The following is a 22,303-nucleotide window of genomic DNA, read 5'->3' on the forward strand; positions in this document are numbered from 1 at the left end:
TAAGGAGGCTTCATTTTCTCATCAAATATGATGCAATAAATGGCCAATGAGATAGTCTCTTTCTTTCCCATTGCATAAGCAAGGACTATTGATTAATCATGTATTTGTCCATTCATCAACATAAATAAAATTAGTCTGTTTTGCTTTGCAAGTCCTCCTCCCACTTTGTGGGCTTTTAAAAGAAGCATAAACAAAAATGAACAACTACAGCTGGTCAGGACCTCTTAGAGCTGATCAAATTTTTCAATCATTTAGTAGCTTACCTAAGTTGACTACTTCACAAATTCAGCTATTATGCAAAACCTTCCTCCTGCCCCACCATGTCCTTCAATCTATAGTCAATATCAGCAGAGCTCTGGTTTCCTTAGTTATGCCCCTGCATACCCCATCTCCAGGAAACCTATCCCTGCCTTCATCTGCTCTATACATTTGAACCCTGCCCGAGTTCCTGTGCTTGGAGAACACTATATTGAGTATAAATAAGCTCTCCTGGGCCACTTTGACTTCCAAAACAGCCTTTCATGACAACCTGGCAAGAAAATCCTTGGCTCAGGGAAAAAAAAAAACAAAACAAAACAAAACACCCACAACATTTCTGAGGTCCATGGTTACAATTCTGCTGTTTGTCTAACTCCCCTTGCAAACCTAAACCTCACCATTTCAGAGTAGTCTGAGGCTTCACATCCCTGAATACTTTTTCCCTCTTTGTAAGGGAACCAGCACAGCATCTCCACTACTTAACTCAATCATTTGTGTAAAAAAGAAAAAAAAAAGAAAAACAACACCATTCTCCACACATTTAAGAAGACTACTCAAGAGTTTTCACTCTCTCCYACAATATGACTAGTGTCTTGGAATGATGACTTTTCTTCCAGTTTTCTAGAGCTGGCTTTATCTGCTTCTTTTTCACAGATCAGGTCTGTGGCATCCACCACCACATGGCCAAGTGGCAGGAGCCACAGCCTTTCCTGGACTTGAGTTCTCTATCCTCCACTTACTCAACCAAATCTGTTGGCTCTGCAGCTTCTCTGCAAAGAGCCTGTCAATCTGTTTGTCCTTCCCAACCCTTCAAGTCAGCTCATCTCTTCCCTGCAACACAGTGCCTGGACCAGAACACAACTCATATTTATAAGGGCCCCTAGYTCCTACTCTCAGTCTCAGGGAGAAGCATAAGGCAATTGCTAGAATCCAAGATATGAAAGACCACAGCCCTGCTCCTTCCASAAACTTTTTAATACCAACTTATGACTCCTGGAGAGATTTATGATTAACACATGCTCAGTTACTCAGATGCTTTTCTTCTACTCCTACAATGTGATATAATAAGGAATTAAGGAGGGTGTGGGACAACTTTTGCCAGGAGTATCATAAGAAACCCAACCCCAATATTTAACTAATATTACTTTCAAAGCATCCTTTGGAAATACAGTGTTCATACCATCCAAGAACAGATAAACATCTATTTAAAAGTTTTAAGAAAGAAATTGCACTATACAAACAAGYGCTAAGCTCCCCAGGCTTCTTGCCAAATGCATAGAATACCAGTCTGATGCAGGGCCCCTATCCAAGGTCTGATTACAACTCAAAAGAGCTCTCTTGCAGTCACCAAACTGGCATCTTCACCACACACATGCACCTGCCCCCTTAYAATCATACAGGCAGAGAAACAGGACTTGAGCTCCCCACAGATTTTCATRTATCTATATTAGTGGGAAAAAAGACAAAACCACAAGCATTCGCAAGCCAATACCAAGGCATAGTTTTCCACTAACTAGCCACTAGACATYCACATGAACAAAACTTAATAGAAACCTTCTAACATTCTTCACAATGTCCTCCATTCAGCACAATGACAGAGCCTTAGAAAGGAGTAATCCAAATAACAAGCATTCAGTCTCACACATATGGAAAAGTAATAATTTATGTGGGACCCCATGACACTCAACAGGAGAAATTTAAAACTGCCTTTTAGTTGCTGTTATTTTCAAGACACAACCACTGCCAAGGTAAATAAAGAAATAATCTATAATATCTGTACTAAGACAATCACCTAACTCTTGAGAAAATGTCTGTAACATACTTAGGTAAGAATTTCTCCAAAAGTGCAACTAGCAAGAGCTGGAAGATCACCTGGTCACACCTGTTTTGATGCAACAAGACAAAACAACTGCAGTGACAGCTGTATGCAGCAAGAGAGCTATGGGACACACAATTATAACCTAAGACTACMAAGAAATTGCAAAGGCAAAAGGGTACAAAACAAATTTACGATTTTTCAACAGGCTTTGTAGGACAGGCATTAGYCCAGACTAAGACTTCTGTATTATTGCAAAAAAAGGTCTTTGAAGATGAAAAAGGAAGATATCGGGTTGATACCATCAGGTTGATACCATCACAACTTCAGTCAGGCAGCTCAGACKACTAATGTAGAAGAAAGGACATAAAGAACTGTGTCCCCCCATGCTTTTTCCCCTGCTCCCCTCTTCCACAGCACTATAATTCACTGCCCCAAGACAGGTACCACCAGTGCCATGCTGAATCTATAGCTTCTTTTCAGATTCATTACAATGCTTCAGGAAGTCACACATWGAATAAATCACATGAGAACAAAATTACAAGAGATTATTCTTGGGGATGCACTTCCTGGACAGGAATGCTCCTTTGCTACAAAAAGCAGACAGGGCAGATAGCTGTTGACAATTTTGCGACAGAATGCCAAGCCCATATTAAAAACAATTACACTTTCAGAACTGTCAGCACCCTACTTTACAAGGCCAGTAACATTACAGGTCAACAGGTGAGCTGACATTAAACACCAKCTACAAAGGGACTGAGAATTCATGCAATGCTATATATCCAATTAAGGTCCAGAAATGAAACTTGAAGTATTGCCCAATTAGCACAGCAAGACAGAGGCAGAAACCAGGGGGTACTGTATCTAAACAGAATACATGCATTTCTATAAATCCAAGTCAGTACTCAGTACAGCTATTATCTTGCACCAATAAGTCAAAAGCTGATTATTGTTCTTCCTCTATAATAAACAGGATACRTAAAGGGTTTAGGGAGATGGTTGATTTCAAACAGCCATCAAAAGGTGCTAGTTGCTGCCTACAGACAATTCAGCAGTAATAAGTAAAACAGTATCTCAGACTCATCCTTTATATAGTGCTTTCTTGAGGAAGCAAACAAGTGGCAGAGGCTTTTTGTGAGTACAGAAAAGAAGATAACCTAAAACCAAACATCTGTAAAAGTGACATATGCATTTGTACCTTAAACCTCACAAATCGCACCTTCGTTTCCCGTCTCCGACCTTGAGCTTTTCAATCTTTCAGACACTTCAAGCAATTAAGTTTCTTGTTTAACACCCCTACCCAGGAAAATGGCACCAAGATCTCATCTCTGGAATCCCACACTCCACAACTGCCTGGCAGCTGCTTGTTAATACATTCTAACACACTATGTAGCTAACAAGGAAGGAAAGTATCTGGATTTAAGTACACCATTTCTTACAAGGATCTTTTAAGATGACTCTGCWCAGCAATCCAGCACTTCACATAGTGTGAGCCTATTCCTTCCCTACTCCCTTTTCCCCACATCCCCCACTAGTAGGATGGGTGACAGCACTAATTCAAGACACTAAATCTAGACTACCTCTCAAAAGGTTAATCAGGTTTTCATTCTCCTTGTCCCCCGCAACCACGTRTCCTGATGCCATCAGCTCTAGCATTCATTAACCTATGCAAAGAGTCACATCAGCCTGCTGATCCACATTTCTTTCTTTTTTCCCCACTGTTCTCATATCCAGATAAGCAGCCTGGATCCATTTAACAAAAGGCTGCACATGTAGTAGGTACACAAAAGATAGAAAGGAAGAAGGGGAGAGAACTAGTAGACAGCACAGTCTTATATCGGTTGTAAAAGTAATTTTCTAAGTACTTGTGGACATTATTCACAGAAAACCTGCCTGAGGTCCCTTTCTGTCTAGAGCTTATCCTAACAGTAAAAAGAAATTCAGCCCAGGGCCTGCTCACCAGTGTTTACACCCACACAGACAAGAAATCAGAGATCATATTACAAAATAGTATTGTTCATTAACAGTGAAAACAGTTCATCCTTGAATAACCACAACCACAGCTGGTAACAAATAGCACAACAACTAGGACAATAYGGACCACAGAAGCAACAAATGTGCACAGTGAAATCGGTTGAGGAGTTGCTGCTGAGGACATGGGTGAAGGAGGAAGTCAGGAAAAAGAGAGGATGCTCTCAAAGCCTCAAAGAAAGAATACAAGAGACCTTCTGTTCTGTCTCTAAGGGGATAAGGCACCAGGACACCATGATGCTGCAGCCCCGCTTACAGAGGAAGACAGTAAAACTATCTTTTTTTGGTCACACTGACAATGTTCAGTTGCATCAAGATTACTACATACAGCACTTTCCAGCACCTCTGGAAAGGTCTAGAGATCAGCAGAAGCCAAACAGGCTACAACAGATGTACACCCAGGTGGTTTCCTAGGGAAACCCACTGTAATAAGAACAGTAAGTCTGAGCCAGAATTACGGCAGCAGGAGCCATTGATCCAGAACAGTATTTCAGATCCGATGACAGTATTTCAAGCAGTGCCTTGAGCACATACCTRTGGCTTCAAAGGAAGGAACTGCCTGCTCTCTGCCCCTACTGCCCAAGAGAGGCAAATCTCCAAAATATGTGAAGCCTAATGACTTCAGCCCTGCTCAGCCTAAAGCATAGAACTGATCACTGAGGTGCCTGTACATCTCCCCCAGCCCCATAGCTCTGGGTACAGCAYCAGAGCCCTGCAGACAACCAAGGCAACAAAAGTCAATTCACTGATCTATCCCCAACTCAATTTGCTTCCATACATGGCTACAGCATCTGTCACACATTCCAAAGAAATATTTTAACACTCAAACAGTAGAAAAGAGAGCTAACTAACTTGACCAATAAGGTGCCTGACGTGTTCAGAGCACAGAAAAAATGCAGTACAAGATCAGTAAAGTGCTAGAGTACCAGGAGGGCAGTCCCATGCAAGCAATTAGAGTGAATTCAGTACACATCAGTACTGAAGTTAAAATCAGGACTTGTTTTTTTTTTTTAATAAATCTCTCAGTCATCCCCACTTAAAACACATTTGTCTCTGAAAACACAGCTGTCCCAAAGCACATGAACCAGATACCTGCCAGGCACATCAAACCACCACAAGCAGATACTGAGCCCACAGCACCAGGCTAGAACCAACCACACAGACACTGAAAGGCAAAAAAGAAGAACACTATGTCTTCAGTATGAGCCATTTCACTCCACAGACACACTCCTGTTACCTCACACTGCCTACTGATATGGACAGCCATCGGCACCCATTGAACCACCACTTGACTCTCCACAGCATTAAGGACCTGCATCCTTAAGTTGCAACTAACTTTACTGATTTGGCTTCCACATTTTCCTCTTCTAAGGGTAATTCAGTACTTGTAATAGCTGCCTTCCCTAAACGAGCTTTGTGACAGGAAATTATTCTTAATTCATGCATTGAACCTTCAAATAAATCAACTGGCAATTGAATGACCATCTCCATGAACGTCAGAAGATCTGGTATTACTTCCTTCTTTCCAAAATATACTTTCCACCTCCAAAGGAACATCCTCAAAAGGGCTGCAGTGTGATGCTTAAAACATTCTATTCTCCATCCTTCCTCTCCTACTCAATGGCAGAGYTTCAACAAGAATCTAACAAAAGTGCATTTCTGCTAAACCATCAAACACTGCAATAGGAGTCTGACTCATTCCAAAGGTCATATATGCATTTCACAACATCCTATCACTGACGAAAACACAGAAAAAGGGTGAAACTTTAAGATACTAGAGCTCTGATAAGCCCCTCAACTTTTAAAATTGCAGATCAAGCTTGCATTGTCATTATAGCCGATGAAAAAATGGCTTAAAAATACTTATCCCAGCAACCCACTCAGTTTCAAAGCAATGATAAACTTTTAAAAAGAAAAAAGCAGATTACTTTGCAGGCAAGATACAATTCTGAACAAAAGCACATTCCTTCCACAGAGGTATTTCCCTTCATGGGATGACCACCACCTGCATTTCTCATGCTTTACAAAACCATTCCAYAGTTCCCTCCATAAAGCATTGCGACAGGACAGCAACATCATCGCCACCCCATCTTGTGAAGAGATGAGCAACATTCTGTCTTGTTTTTGAATCAGAAGGCAAATACACTGAAGGAAGAACAGAACAGCAACAGAAACCTGACCCTAACATTTCCTTGGKATGATTTAGTGCAGTCCTGTTCTGCACTCGATGCAAACACCACCACTTATGAAAAGTGAATTTCTCCAGACAGTACATGGAGGCAGATTCCATTCTATACACTCTGAACAACAGCCCAGGAAACAYGTATTTCAAACAGGCACTAAAATATTACTTTTCTTTTCATACAGGTACTCCAAACACATCTCTCCAAGTTTTCTGAGTACAAATCCCTGAAATTCCATTGGGAGACACTGAGATGTCAAAAGGGCTGAATTTCTTGTTTTATAGCAGATGATAGAAGAAGGCTTTGCACATTTTAAAAGACAAAACAGCAAAAAAAAAGTCACAGAGTTTGGACAAATGTTAAAACCTCTTTAAGTTAGCTACAAGTAAATCAAACTCCTTAATTTTAGATAAATTTACACTTTTCAAACTAAYTAAATTTTTTAGACAAAAACATAAATACCAAATTCCCCTCCAACACTTATTTTTGCCACCTAGATTTCTTAAGAAATCAAAAGAATTAGACAGCACGCCACTAAGCTATAGAGAAGTCTCCAGCAAAATTCTAGTTTTGTTTCAGGAAAAACTCATCTTACTCTCTCAGGTTCATTCAGCTCAATACAGACTTGGTAYAGAAACTTATAACCCTAATCAGCTTTGCCATTTCCCTAAAACAGATTCTTCTCCAATGTCCTTCTGAAATGCTGCCTTAGACTTCAAGCTTAAAAGAAGAAATAAAGTTAGGAAAGGAATATAGATATTCCATTTATAGTTGATTTATTTTTTCAATTTTCTGTCACTTAGAAGACTACAGCTTCTGGAGAACAGCTCAATTCTGTGTAATTACTTTTACATCAATAAGGGCATTTGCATTTTCTTTTGTTTTGTGTTATGTGGCAGAACAAGATTTAGAACAGGCAATTTAATACTGTAACACCTGAAGTCTCATGTGACTGATAGGAAAAACCTTACATGAAATAGTATAACTGCCCCCTACTCTGTTAAGTTTTARTAGTTTACATTACTTTCCCATGGGATTTTTTCAGTCATTTATAGTTCATTGATTCATATGGCTATAGAATCCCTGCTGTGTTAAAAAATGCCAAGTAAAATTATATCTCATTCACTGCTTTATGCTATACCTTCTTTTGTTCAGATCCAATTAGTGAAAGCTTGTTCTTCATTTATCATACTTTTAGCTGATTACATTAGGCATTACAATAGTTCTCTAGCTTTCCTTGACAATGTTTGCACCATCAGTGTTACATTTATGGTTGAGGAGGCTCTTTCATCTTAACCCTCTATTCCAATCAGTTCAGGGGGAAAAGTACATATGATTACACTTGTTCAGACAAAACTTCTTTGCTTGTTTTCTCTTATCAAAAATAATTCCACCAGAAGTTTTAATTTAAAAAAAAAAATCTGAATTTTACCGGTCCTTCCCACTTTACCTATTCAAGTGTAAAGAATTAATGTTTTGAAAGTTGAACATAGAAGTTAAAAAAAAGAACAAAACTCAGCATTTTGAACAGCATCAACGTTTTTCTCCGCTTTCCCCAAAATAACAGATCCACTAAAAGAGTATTAGCCACTATTTTCAAGAATCTGAAAGCACCCATTATGACCTATTTTTTTTTCGTAATATTTAGTACCACATGAGCAATTGTAATCCTCTATGGGGGTCTCAGCAGCCATTTTGTCAGGCTGTTTTTCCCAACCACCACAATTACTTCACAGCAGTTGTTAGAGCAGCAGCTTCTCTTCTGCAGCACAAATAACTTCAGACAACCCTTTTTCACCAGTTCACACACCCACGTCCACAAAAGTAAATGCAATTCAATTCCATTTAATACCATTTCCAGCTAACTGCAACTTTGCATTAATACAGAAGCATCTAAAAGTCTCTCAAGACACCTGTCTCCTTCTAAGTTTTGTTAATGTTCTCATCCCTATCACTGTAACAATTTTCAGCTACAAAAATGTTTCAGATCTTTGGTCATTTTTTAAATTAATTGCACAAAACATTATCTTTTGTTCTTTATCCTYTCCCTCTTCAGGTAAGCTTTACTTGGTTCTTGGCAGGTTGTTCCATTTTTGCCACATTCCCAGTTTATAAAAGGCTTCTCTACTGCTTCCTCCTCATAGCAGCAAAGTTTTAATTCCTTGAAATGAAAATTYCTTTGTGCTCTTATAGTCTAGTTACTAGTTTTATCTATTAATGATAAGTTTGTCAAGATCGATATTGCTCTAACATACTCAAGACATTTGCCATGGTGCTCCACAGAAACTGTGAAGAACAAGAGAAAGCTGCTTCACAGAAAGTTTGTATATATTCTATCTATTCCCACCACCTCTATTCAGTACTGTAAATTACACAAGATTTTCAGATCATTTTAAAATTTAAAAAAAAAAAGAAAGAAAAAATAAATATTCAGCMAAAAAATCCAAAATAAATCTAGGATAAGATGACTCACAAGTCTTATAGTAACTTTATTCAAAGACCATTATTTTAAGACTATGTATACRATTCCTGTACAAACATTAGTAAAAGTGCCTGTTTGAATCATTTATGCATACCATTAGATAAGGAATAAATTAGAATATATCACTGAAGAGCCTGAATTGCTAAATACCTTGTAATACCTGTTTACTTTCTCCCCTTAAATATTTAGTGAGCATGCTGAAGGAACTTTGCTTCTGTTCAATTTCAGYTGTGTCTTCAACCAGCATGACAAAGCCAGAAAGATGTAACATACTGACTGGGTTGACCTCCTTTTACAGTTATATTTGTAACAATATATTCATATAGAGTATCAGGCTACCTGCTTTTCATTAAGTAGCTATATAGAAAACAGGTAATGTAGTAAGAACTCTTCCTACATCTCAAAGGTTACTCTGAGTTCTTAACGTTACTCCAAGTTCTAAACAGAAAMTTTACCTACTGCAGTTAGTCTAAACATGTTAATTTTTCTTTTTTTTTAAGCCACCCCTACATACTGTGGTCATTTAAAACGAGGTCCCACTATTTTAGTAAAAACAGTGTTAGAATGGGCAACTAGTTCAACTGCATGCCTTTACATTTATTTCTGCCTTTGATAAGCAGCTACCCTGATGATGATGGTCATTGAACCATACTCACTGTTTTTGCAATAAAGTCAGGAAAGAGTGAAAGATGTCCTGTAAAGCACAAAATCAAAGAATATCAACAACTCTCTTGCAGCACCCCATCACTAAAACAGGTTTTTCCTAGCTCCATGAGGACAGAGGTTCCAAGGCTAGGAGCTCCCAAGTTTTACTTCAGAGAGTTTGAGATTTTGCTATGACTGGTACTACCAAGAAGGATGCTGTTGATTAACCCTGAATACAGTTATGGACAATAATGGTAGGTTACTTCATGGTAAGTAACAGAGTCAAAGAATTTGGCTTCCAGAGTCATTTATCGAGRTCATCCAAACTAGTAATCATACACCTCACTACAATGAGCCCGGTCATTCCCACAATGAATAACTGGAAGTATCCAAGTCATTAAGACAAACAACACTTACTAAACTACTTCCCAGTGCAAGCACACAAGAGAGCAATTGAAGGATTTAGAGTAGACATAAACAAAATGCATAATTATACCCAAAAAACTATCTTTGACTTAATACCACTACTTTAAGCACACAGAATAGTTGTCCAAGTAGCCTTCCTCTCATTTTCATTTAAATATCTGGAGCTTCTTCAATGCATACAGCTAATGCTTAACCTTGTATAAATAGGTTTGTTCAGTCTTTAGGTAAGGATCCAAAGAGCTAAGCAGATACATAGCATTTTTAGAGCTTYATCTCTCATCCATAAACTCAAAATGTCAGCAGCCCATTTAACACAATCTTATCTTTATGAACTGCCATGAGTATATTTATGCATTTTTGAAATATCAGCTTGGATTTCCTTACTCTTGGGAACTATTACAAATTAAAGATCCAGTTTGTATTTTAAAGCTGAGACAGCATTGCAGATCAAAGCACCATAGACATATTTTCAATTTCCTTTTTGTACTCCCTTCACTAAGGTAATGAGTTGTACTTTTTCATGTCATTTTTACTTGTTGTTTTAACACACAAAAGATTATCCTCCTATTGTTGCCATGAATGGCTTCAAATATTTCTWAACTAATAAAGAGACTACGAAACCCAAAAATGGACAAGACAGGGCTTACTTGTCTAGAAAGCCATTTTATCACCTTCCTGCCATGCTGCTGAATACTGAAGGCACATCAATATCCTCATCAAATGGAATAGCTCCATTAGGCCTGTTTACCACACTTGGTAGGAGAGAATATCTCTCTGGAAAGTGGGAAGCAATGASAAACATTTACCAGGCACAGGAAAAATTTATATTAAGCTATATACTTTCTTCTAGGATCCACTTTCCATTGCCCTTTTGTGTATATCAGCATAACAAAATTCAGCTTTCACTGACATTCTCACACTTGGTGCACACACCTACCTATTTGCAAGTGTATTTTGCTTAATCCACACAAAGGGGAAGGTAACATTTACATAACCAAAACACAGAACAGTTCACAGAAAAAAAAACATGCTAAATACTTGTCCAATTCTCGCCCCACACTGATATCTCCACTCATTTCAAGCACATAAAGGACATACACGAAAGATACTTCAGACTTGCCAACATGCCTACCACARTGATCAAAAAGCCTGCATAACAGCTGCAACTCTTGCTGAATTACTAAAACCTCATCTACCACTTGAATTCAAGTAGTACTTACAGCATTGGCATCGACATCACTGTGTATGGCGACTGTTTTAATCCCCATCTTCTTACATGTTTTGATGACCTACCATAAGAAGTGACAATTACCAATACTTAAAATACCCAACAGTTTAAGAATTAACTATAAAAAAATCGTAAAGTGTTATATACTTACTCGGCATGCAATTTCTCCTCTGTTGGCAATAAGGATTTTTTCAAAAGTCTACAGGGGAAAGAACAATAAAAATTTTGAGAGATTAACAGAACACAAGTTTCTCTCCCCCCAGAAATATGCATTCTTTTGTTCTCCACTTAAACTAAAACCACAGTTTATCCATGAGCTTGTAATTCTGAGATCACCTACTAGTAAAAGAGTCTTCCTGATTTAAGTGATGATATAACAAACTATGCTATACTACATCTATCTAGCACATACACAGCTTCAAAAGAAAAAGGTTTTGACTATTCACACCAGTATTCCTTGCATCTCCTTGCCAACTAGAACCCTACAGCAGCACTAGAAGTCAGTCAAGTCCAGGGAAGAGGTGCAGGTAGGTATRCTGCCTGGAAGCAGCACAGGTACATAATGGTAGAGTACAGGTACAGTGCTGGCAGATACAGTGGTCATTGCCCCTAACCAGTATAGATGACCTGGAACACAATACTTATCTATTAAAGAGCCCTTTAAAAGGTATTCCAATAATAAGAAAGAGAAGCTCCACCATGCCAAGGTCATGGAGAGTAAAAGTTTGACTCTGTACAGGCACACCTGCCAAGATGTACCAGCACTGGCCCTTCTCCTAGCTCAGACTCCCCTGAGAAACCTGGGAAAATCCTGTTTGGCCATTGTTACAACTCAATACTAAGTATCAACCACAATGCAACAGAACAGCAAATTAAACTTATTATCCTCTGAAATTCACTATCACCTTTCACACTGGAATGCACTTAATGCTTCAAATACACCTTCAACACTTCTGTGTGATGCCTGTAAGAAGGGGATATAACAAGCTGTCAGAAGTCAGCAAGCCTTACACCCTTTCCCATTAAGAAAAGTGTGGTGGAGCAGCAGTTCCTCAGCATAAAAATTTCATTGTTGGGAGTGAGCATTATTGCTGCTGTGGGCCTTGCTACTGAACACACAGGTGCACTTTRGAACTGCACCTGCTCAGCTGTAAATACAGACCTCCACTGAAAGGGACAGTCCAGCTCGACACACTTATCCCCACTGCTTTCCACACCCCAGACCACATGGATACAGCTCCACGACACATCACCAGTTTAATATAGTAATTGAACAGTCCTACTGTTGCCTCCCATGCTCCAGATTAAAAAGCATAGGATAGGGAACCAGCGGGACTCTCCACTTCAGGGGCAGCCTGCAGCCATATCAGATCAGGATTATTAAATGACGCTCAAAGAGATTTAACAGCTATTTTCCTGCCCCTCAACCAAAGAGCTGGTTTTCATATGGACTGGGGGGGAAAGTATTGCCACTGCAACAACCAAACTGTTTATTAGCGTCACAGTCATTAGTTAATCTGGAAGACAGGTGACAGAGGAGGGGAGGGAACACTGCAAAACCCCAACAGGAGCTACGGACAGACTAGAACAAATTGCTTATTCTGTACTGCAAACCGACAAACTCAAGGTGCCCTTGACCAAATTTACTTTTTCAAAGTCAGGGCAGAGCTGACATCATATGACCAGTTTAAAAATACTGCCACATGATAACACCATACAGAAATTAAGTGATAAGAAACCCCTTCAGGTGAGAGCTGGAACAAGCTTATACAGTAAATCCAGCCAGATCTRCTGAATACCAACGCCTAGTACTCAGGCATACCTGACTAAAAAGACAGATCTTAAACATCCCCAAGCAAGCTCAATTATCAAAGGTACAAATACTTTAAGAACCCCACAGGAGCTAGGAATGTTTCTGAAGAGCTTTTTGGACCAGAACCCCAGCTAAAAAAAAAGGTTACCAATGTAATCATACAAAGTTTTGGTGAGTCTAAATTTCAGCAAGCTAAGCACCTAAAGATTTTTAAGCATCGAAACTTGAGGGGGAATTTAAAAAATACCCCCAAATATTTGATATTGAAAAGTGTCATGTCTCAAATACTCCAACTTGTTTTTGGTATATAAAAGCTGTTTTATTAATCAGCTGTGGTCACAGTGCAAAACAAGACTTTCAGTATCAACATAATAAGAATATTTGACATTTACTTAAATTTTTCAGTTCTGCAGTAAAGACATGGAGACTGGACTCAAATCCAGTAAAAAAAAAATTTAAAATCACATACTGCTTTGAAGTAACATTTATGTCATTTCCACTAATTAGGCTGAAAAGGTGTCAGATGAAAGTCTTGTCATTACAARGACAGGAGAAGGGGAAGTGAATGAAAAAAAACAGAAAATATCTTAAACTATCTGAAGTAGTCACTGGTTGGAATGACACAGGTCCTAGCTGAGAGAAAMAAAATACCCCACTAAATTGCCTAAACATAAATATGCATTTAGAAAAGCAAAGGGACCTTAATTAAGCAAGGGAAAAAAAAAACCCTCTGAAAAAACCTGTAAAGTCACATTTCTAGGTGCACAATGGCTTTTCCCTGTTTCCTAACACTGTTTCACTTCCCRTTAACTGCTTCTACACTGGTATATAAGGGCAAGCCTATCAGTCCTGAATTGTTGGCRTCATTGGCCTTGAATATTAGTGTACCTTGAGTCACATCTTTCCAAGTGTGTTACTTCAGAGACCATGCCAAGACAATCTTCCACAATAAAAGTTTTTCTTGGCTCATAACTGTAAACTGAGATTGCTACTGCAMAAGCCCCAAGATGAGGATTTGCTATTCTGAAAAACAGCAAGGCCTTAAAGGCCTATCTTTTTCTAAGYTCTGAAGTTCTCACCCACATGCCAGACCATCTAACAGTCGTGCTGCCACTATTAAATACCTTTATTTTCACAAACAGTTTTTAGCTAACGTAGCTCACAGATGTTTTGACACGCCCATTACCACCCACCCTATGAGAAACATTAATAGTTGTCTCATAATTATAACATGTTCAGGCCCGTAGGTAACTTTCCCAAGCTCACAATCACTTATTCAACCTTTGGATACTACTCTGAGTGTATACCAAATCTTGACATACACCCTGCAAAAGCAACTTCCTTTTTGGTTTAGAAAGAAAAACATAACCTATCGCTGGTTTAATAGCAYACCAAGACAACTACCATTGTTTAGCAGCAGCACAAGGAAGAGGGCAGCTTAAAAACCCAAATGTCAGTAGTACARTAAGGTGTCAAAAACAAAACACACTGCATACTACTTACCTTTTCATTTGGGTCATACACAGATGAATACAGTTTATGTGACGTTATAAGGCACCATCTTGAACRCAGTGTTTCCCACTGCAGAAGAAAYAGGGAGTTAAGCCTTTTACTCCTRTTACAGTATGCCATTAAATTAAAAACATTTAATACACTGACATCTTGAGGAAACTTCCACAGCCTTTCATTCCCTCACYCAGTGGATTAAAGCTCATAGAGAACTGCCCTTCCCCAAGCAAATACCCAAAAACAGTAATGAGAAACAATTCAGAACCTCTAGATACAAGGTCATTATTACAAAAAAAATTATACCTCAGCTAAACTCTTTACTATACCATCTTCTTTCCTTCTTATTCCAAGAAATATCTACCAAGAAATTCTCAACAGAATACTCTATACTACAAGCTGCAAGACTCAAAAGAACATGCATAAGTCTGTATACAGTGGTGATGGGGAGAGACCTTCACTACTAGGGAACAGTTGGGCATGCAGCAGGACCCATACAGAGAGGAAGAGCAGAACACACTTTAGATGCTAGCTAAGCTCCCAGCCTTCCCTACCACAACAGKGGTCTGAGGGAAACAGGTCTTTGAGACTTCTGCTCTGAACCACCTTCTACAAAGACAGTTCCTATAGTTTCACATTTTTGCATGACATAGGAAAAAGAAGTATACACATAATATTTCAAAGAAAACACAATAGATAATATCATTGACTTGCAGGTGAATCAAAAAGAAGATTCAGACASGTATTCCTTAAGCAAGTCATTTTACAACAAAATGGCAGTTACAGCTAGCCATAAACAAAAATACAGATAAAATTATACCACACCAAAGACGCATGAATACAGACAGCTCTGGCAAAGTCACACTTGATCAACCACTTGGAATCAAAAAGACCRTAAAAAGTCTTAATAATAAATACTGTCTAAGTAGGAAACACAAAACAGCACTGGTGGGCAGCTGCCAGAATTCAGAATCTGTCAATTCTGTCTGAAAGGACTGTTTTCAAAACCTGCAGAAATCTGAGTAAGTAGTAGAAAGTAAAGGCTCTCCGGTGAAAAGACTGGGAAAAAAAGACTTGAATATGGACTACATTAGAAAGACTATCAAAAAACAAGGGAGCACATGTTCATGTAAAGAGACCAATTAGAGTTCAGCAGCACCTTCCACAAGAGTAGTGAACTTAAAATAACTGAAAATTTGATAAAATTTTAAGTTTACCATAAGCTCATATTGGTTTTGAAGTACCAGTGGCTGTCAGTAACTGGAATGTGAATACTCCCCATTCAGCCTTCTAGCCTGATCAAGTTTGAAAATACTTCTCAAGTTGCATCACAAAAAGTGGAAACCAGCCCAGGATTGAAAAGGCCATCATATTTGTAAAGCAGCTCATCTTACAATATTATAAAGGAAAAACAATATATTACAACACAAGTAAAGGAAGCCTTAGAGCAATACCACCTCTTGCCAGCTCCAACCAAGCCTCATGAGCAGAAAACTACTATTTAGTTGCCAGTCACTAGTGGCAGACATAGCATACACTGTTCCCAGATAATCCAGCTATGCTTAATTCTTCTGGAACAATTCATATATGTTTAAATTTTCTGAACCTAAAAAGAGTTAGTGGAAATCAACTGTTTCACATGCTGAGTTCTTCCCTATTGAGTTTTGTTTGTTTTGATGGGGTTTTTTGCTTCTTTTATTTTTTTTTCACTTCATTCCCCAAAAACGAAATCCAAACCAACCTGAAACACAAATCTTTTGATATGTAGAACCAAAACCACTGGTTTGGTTGGTTTTTTACAGGGGTATATTATTCTTCATCTGAGGGTGTGACAGCACAAGCTGTTTCAAGCATAAAAAGGGATGCAGTTAAGGACAGAATTCTGCAAGYTGCAATCACTCCTGTTAGCTGGTCATTATCCCAAGTTTACAGCACAACTGTTACACCTTTTAGTGACTGTACTGTGAGCTARACATTGTCAGAGGGAAGAGGAAGGACAGCTGGAGAAGCAGCAGAGTACACWCTGCTGCCCCAGAATACACAGAGTTAAGCAGATTGAGCCTCTCTCCTCTGAAACACTATTGACAGAAGTACTTGAGAGGGCACAAATAGTCTAAAGAAGGTCATACAGGACACACATAAAAACTYTCCACCAAGTTAATATTACTCATTGGAGAAAGTGCTTGTTAAGGGTCAGTGGGGCTATTCTAAATACTTGCAGTTAGCAGGGAGAAGGGGACAACCAGGCAAGGAAGGAAAAGCTTCTCAACTTTCTTGTAAATACCTTTTATACAAAACTAGTTTYAAATGCCTGTAAGAAGACAGAAGAGCTACACAGGAGACTGGAAGGAAAGGGTACGATGAGGAAAATTAGTTACCATTAAGCTGTAGATCTTAGCCATCTCACAAAAAAAAAAAAGAGCCCTGTTAAAACTTTTTATGCAGAAGGAATAAAATTACCAAGCRATTAATAAAACTTGGAAAAACTTTAAACCACACTCAGCTCTGGTTTTACACTACAGAAATGGACAGATTTCACATAAAAATCTTGTAATAGCCTAACCTAATTATTTACCTATGTTTAAAAACTTAACTGCCTCCTCTCACACACACAAGAAAATCACTTAGAAAGCTAGGTTCAGCACTGAATTGAAYACTTGTGGGGTAATTTCCTAAAACAAATCAAGCATATTGCTCAATGCATATGTGAAATTCCAACTCTAATTCACAGCTTTGAAAAGAAGGGGTTCTGTATGTACCTGGACCAATATACACTAAGGTTTAAGAGTTTGCTTAATCCAGCATCCACCTCAATAAAAATGTCTTTAGAGGTCTGCTCCTAGCCACTATGAGCAATTGAATAATTACTTAAAAATAAACAAGCATTTTGTAAGTTATGCACATCTAAGGCCACAAAAGAACACTGCTAAGTTGCCATCTCCAAATCTACAACTGTGCAGGTGTTATCACCTACCCCTGGGCTCCCAAGCTCCTACCATAGGTAGGTTCTTTAAGAGCTACACCAAACCCCCAAAGGGCTCTCAGAACAACAACCCAGCAAAGCCAATCAGCTCTCAAGCTATGTCTTTAACTGGCTGCCTCCCCCAAACCACACACRTCGTAGCTATTATACCTTACATAGACATCTCAGAACACAGCCTAGAAAGTTCAGCTTGACCTAGAGACTACCTTGTATCTTGCAAAATTACGAGAGAGCAGTAGTCGTCTGGTAAAATGTATTTTTGTCAGCATCTGTTACTTCCATTTCAGAAAGCTTTTGACTCTTGAAAGCCCAAGAGTGCAGGCCATTCATTTATGAGAACTCAACTCTGGACTTCTGMATTTGCCTTGAAGTTTCCCACATCTAGTGAATCTTTGGAAAACAAAGAGTATCAGTGGCRCATTGCATTTTGGAAAAGCATCCTGCTTTGTCCACTACTACTTGCAAAATAGTTAAACTGAGCTCAAACCTAAACAGCTGTAACAGTTACAAAATAACTTCATATAAAAAGAAAAAAACAATCAAACTACAGAGTACCTTGTAGGACAGTATGCCCACCACACACTGCCACTTTGAGACCTCACAGAGAMTCTCCCTCTCCTTGGGCAGAGCCCTAAGCAACTTCTTCAGGTGGTTTAAGGACACAGCACACAACAGCAAAATAGGAAATTAACTTATTATTTAGATATGGCTTATATGTGTGGTTTTAAAGGTTTACATGTCCTCATAGAGGAAGGAAATTTCCCTGCCACACTGGTCAGCTTGTAAATAACTCATTGATACTGAGCTTTACAGGCAGAAAAAAGGTCTCAGTGTTGAAACAGAGACACAGAGTTCCAGATTTCAGGCAGGAAAAGCATCATGTATCAATATTTGCTCTAAGTCTAGTATGGAAAAKAATGTGTATTTGAGCATTAGCAGAACATACAGTAAGCAATAGTAACAGCCAGACTAGCATATTTCTTTTCACTAGAAAAATTCTACCTCTCCTAAGGCAGAGGAGAGGCCCTACACTGAGAGATTCAGGTTTAAGATAGCATGAAATAACTCCCTTATCTTTGTGGTGTATCTAGTATAAGCCATCAGTATTCCTGAGCAGTTATAAACATTAATAAAATGATTACTTTTTTTTCACATTTTGATTACATAGCAAGTGTTCCAAAATCTTTATTTCAATTCGTTTGACGTCATAATTCCATGTCTGTGGAGCTCCACTTATGGAGTATGAGTAAATTACATAGGAAGCAGACAMCTTCATGTGACTGCAAGACTTTTAATCTGTAAGGCTGCAAACGTAGCTTCCTAAAACACTATTGTACAAATCTCGCAAATGGGAAAGGAAACATTTCTGTATTTCTTTTCTCTAAGGAAGCACTTTCCCTTCCTTTGTATGCTCAGAGTGCTGAACAGCMAAGTCCTTGAAACTGAGAGCAGATTCTCCTGAAGCCAACTGCAAACACAGCTGCAGCACAAGGTTCTTTAAKACACACTGCACTTCACAGTTCCTTCCCTCTGACCAGACTATGAAACATTTGCAATTCTAAGAACAGAAATCTCTTTCATATTTGTCAACACAGTATACAAACTAAAAACAAAGAAACACTCATCCACCTAAAGCAATTTTTTTAAGCTCAGTCATTCCTATATACAGGAAGCTTCTCCTCTGTGCCAGTCCCTAAAGCTTGTGTAGTGAACCAGACATGGGAATACAACCAGCTGAGACACTACTCACAAGGAGTGGGAAAAATGTGTTGTCAGCCAGATTTCAGTACAGCTTATCCAAGATATTCATGCAGCACTGCTGGCACAAGTTGGAGGAGACAGGAGCTCTTGCCTGTGATCAAGATCTAGCAGCTGCAGAAAGTTGGAACAGTTTCTAATGGCAGCAGCCTTAAGAGGTCCAGTAAGGCTAGCTGGCACCTGTGAAGTAGATCACAGTACTGTAACAATCAATGCACGTTGGGGACAGACAAGATAAATTGAAACAYAAGGAGTGTTTCAGAACAAGAGTAACAGTTTTTATTCAATGTAGACTTCAGTGAACTTTCCATCTTTTTTTTTTTTTTAATTACTTTTTGCCCACCGTACATGGCACAGCATGCTTTCCTTACAAATTCCAAAAGGCTGCTCCTGGAACCAGAAATCTCCACCTGAATTACGCTTTAAGAGTGCTTGCCAGTACTAGTATGTGTATTTCCATATTAGAAACAATCACTGAACTCCTGAAGTCTATGGCTACATTCACCTCCACAGATCGGCAATCATTTGAACTCCTTCCCCAAACAGAAATGATACCAACCTTGCTATTCCATCAGCATGATACTTCTGTGCTCAGGAACAAGGGTGAAAATATCTCCCAGGAATAACAGCATGCTAAAAATAACATCAGAGAAGAGAGCAAGGGGCTCCCACTGTAGATAACCTGCATGCCTTAAAAATGCTGGGTGCATAGATGGTAGAGAAACTTCCCACACATTTAGTTTAATTATTAGAAAAGTAATCTACACTGATAAAATCTGTATCAGCAGTTTACTCATGAAGTCATGATGTATAGTATTTATCACTTTGTTCTACACTATTTTATCAACAGCTCTCTCAAAAAAATATGACTGATATATCAAAAGCCATGTCTCACCCTCATTCTGTGATTAGCTTTCTTTCAACATCAGATTTTCTCCCAGCCATAGAAGTGCAAAGCACTCAAAATGAAATTTTGGTTGTATTCTATGCAGAACAAGTTCTGCATAAAACACTAAATGGAAGGCACTAAATTAGAAACACAGTGAAGAGTCAAACTGCCAGCTCAGTGTTTCTGCACCTTTCTGAGGCCCTTTATTTGTTCCCACATGAAAGCAGCAAAAAAAGCCTAGGATATTTCAGTAGCTATGCAAAAAAAAGTAGGAGTTCCAAGCACACTAAAGTTTGAAGACATTAATTTTATAATTCGCTTATGTTAGCAAAACATTAAAGGATCTGTGAATGCAATTTCTATGCAACTTTGTTTTATTAGAGGTTTCCCAATATATTACTGTCTTGATGGTGACCTTCATACATAGATATTAAGGGCTAGAAATCACTTGAGTGACATAACTCATGAGTGTTATTAAGTAGATACAAATATACGTTGTTTTACAGAGGTGCCATATTTCCATACTGCTTACACTGGTGCACTCAGATAACAACCCTGAGATGCCAGAAAGGAGACAAAGTAGGCSTTTTACAGGCTCCAAAGGACTGACATCAAAGCCTTAGAACTACTTAGCAGCAAAAACAGAAGCCTTCCACATCTATATATACATACTCATAGCTACGAAAAAATGAAGTCTTCAAACAGAATGACTCCTCTGTTAACTTCAAGTCATCTCCAATTGAACAACTTGGCTTTTCAAAAGCTTCTCTTGTGTGTACACCTTCACAGGAAAACAGATTTATAGTATATGTATTTCCTAAGGAAAAATACTTACGTAAAGTACATGTCATTTTCCCCTTTAATCCCTTCTTAAAATTCCCTGCCCACATAAACCACCTATTTTACATGACTCCTAGAAACAGGTGAGGAGTTCTTTACAGTATTGCAGTGAGGCAACATTTCTAGAGAGAAATCTAATCCACACCCTCAGGGGTACACTGGGAGAAACATTTTCTGTAAGTCACTCCTCTCTTCTCTACTGAAACTTGCAGACCTCCAAACTAGTTTTCCTTCTCAGAAAAAAAAAAAAAACCTGTAAATTCTTCCTACTGTAAACAATTGCAGGTATTTWGCACTACTTTTCCCATAAAGAAACTAATTGCAGTGTCATTCAACTGTTACACAATCCAATGTTCCAATGCTCTTTGTTCTCATCCAAAAATCATCTCTTTTTTTAATCACAATCTGTAGAAGTAACAGACATGAAAACACAGCAGGTGCCTCAGTGAAGTTACTTCACAGGCTAAGGAGTAAAGTCTTCTGGATAATTTCAGGTCTTCATTAGAAACACTGGTATGATTCTGAACGAGTTATTGCATTTCCACGAAAAGCAAGAACAGAAAACCACAGTAAAGCTGTAACAGCTGAAAGCACCTTAAGTAACTGGGGTAAAAGGGGAGGTGGGGGGGAAGAGACAACTCCTTTCTCTGTTAGCCAACATTTTACAACTAAAAATAGAATAAAAACTATGCTCTACCCCAGAGCTTTGATAAGCTTGTATCTAACACAGGGAAATGCCAGAAGGAAATTGAAATCACAGAACCGCAGAAKCAATCAGGTCAAAAAAGACCTCTGAAATCATCGAGTCCAACCTATCACCAAACACCAGCATATCAACTAGACCACGGCGCTGAGTGACACATSCAGTCTTTCCTTAAACACCGCCAGAGACGCTGACTCCGCCATCCTAAAGTATCGCATAACCCTGTTCAGAAGCAGATAATTAATTTCAAAAACCCAAAACAAACAAAAAACCACGGTCTCCTGGCAACAAGCCGCCGGGATACATCAAGGAACGGCCTCTTGGATGCAGCGAGGCCTGAGGAACAGGAGCCAGGACTCGGCTTTCAGGGCCCGCCGGCAGCCGCCTGCTCCCGGCCGCCACTCGCGGACCACCCCCGGTCGCACGGCCGCTCCCGCCGCCCACCCAGCGCCACAGAGGCAGCCCCCGCTGCCCGTCCCCGCCGCGGCCCAGCACACACAGAGCCCCCCGAAGCCAGCCGGGGATCCCCGCCGGCCACATGGGGAAGCTCCTCGGGGAGACGCCACCCGCCTCCCACCCTCCCCCAAAAACAGCCCTCCGGCCAGCGACCYCATCCACGAGGACCCTCCCCCGCCCGGAGCGCGGCGCGGCAGCCCAGAGCCCCCAGGCTACCGCCCCTCTAGGGGCGACCCCACAGGCGACGCTCACCCCCGGCAGCCGCGCCCGCCGGCCGCCCCAACGC

General features: G+C 39.4%; 1 protein-coding gene across 1 annotated transcript in view; it reads right to left on the reverse strand.

Moving 5' to 3' along the window:
• Nucleotides 1–22,299, reverse strand: part of PCCA (propionyl-CoA carboxylase subunit alpha) — a gene marked incomplete at its 5' end in the record, with an annotated part of 272,842 nt that extends 250,543 nt beyond the window's left edge. Inside the window, 4 exons of the mRNA XM_057366229.1 lie at nucleotides 11,062–11,130; nucleotides 11,221–11,268; nucleotides 14,386–14,463; nucleotides 22,270–22,299. Of these exons, the coding sequence (XP_057222212.1) occupies nucleotides 11,062–11,130; nucleotides 11,221–11,268; nucleotides 14,386–14,463; nucleotides 22,270–22,299 (225 nt within the window). The remainder of the gene's footprint in view (nucleotides 1–11,061; nucleotides 11,131–11,220; nucleotides 11,269–14,385; nucleotides 14,464–22,269) is intronic.
• Nucleotides 22,300–22,303: the final 4 nt, after the last annotated feature.

This window comes from Malurus melanocephalus, unplaced genomic scaffold, assembly GCF_030028575.1.
Source record: "Malurus melanocephalus ecotype Western Australia unplaced genomic scaffold, MMel_1.1 scaffold_61, whole genome shotgun sequence".
NCBI lineage: Eukaryota > Metazoa > Chordata > Aves > Passeriformes > Maluridae > Malurus > Malurus melanocephalus.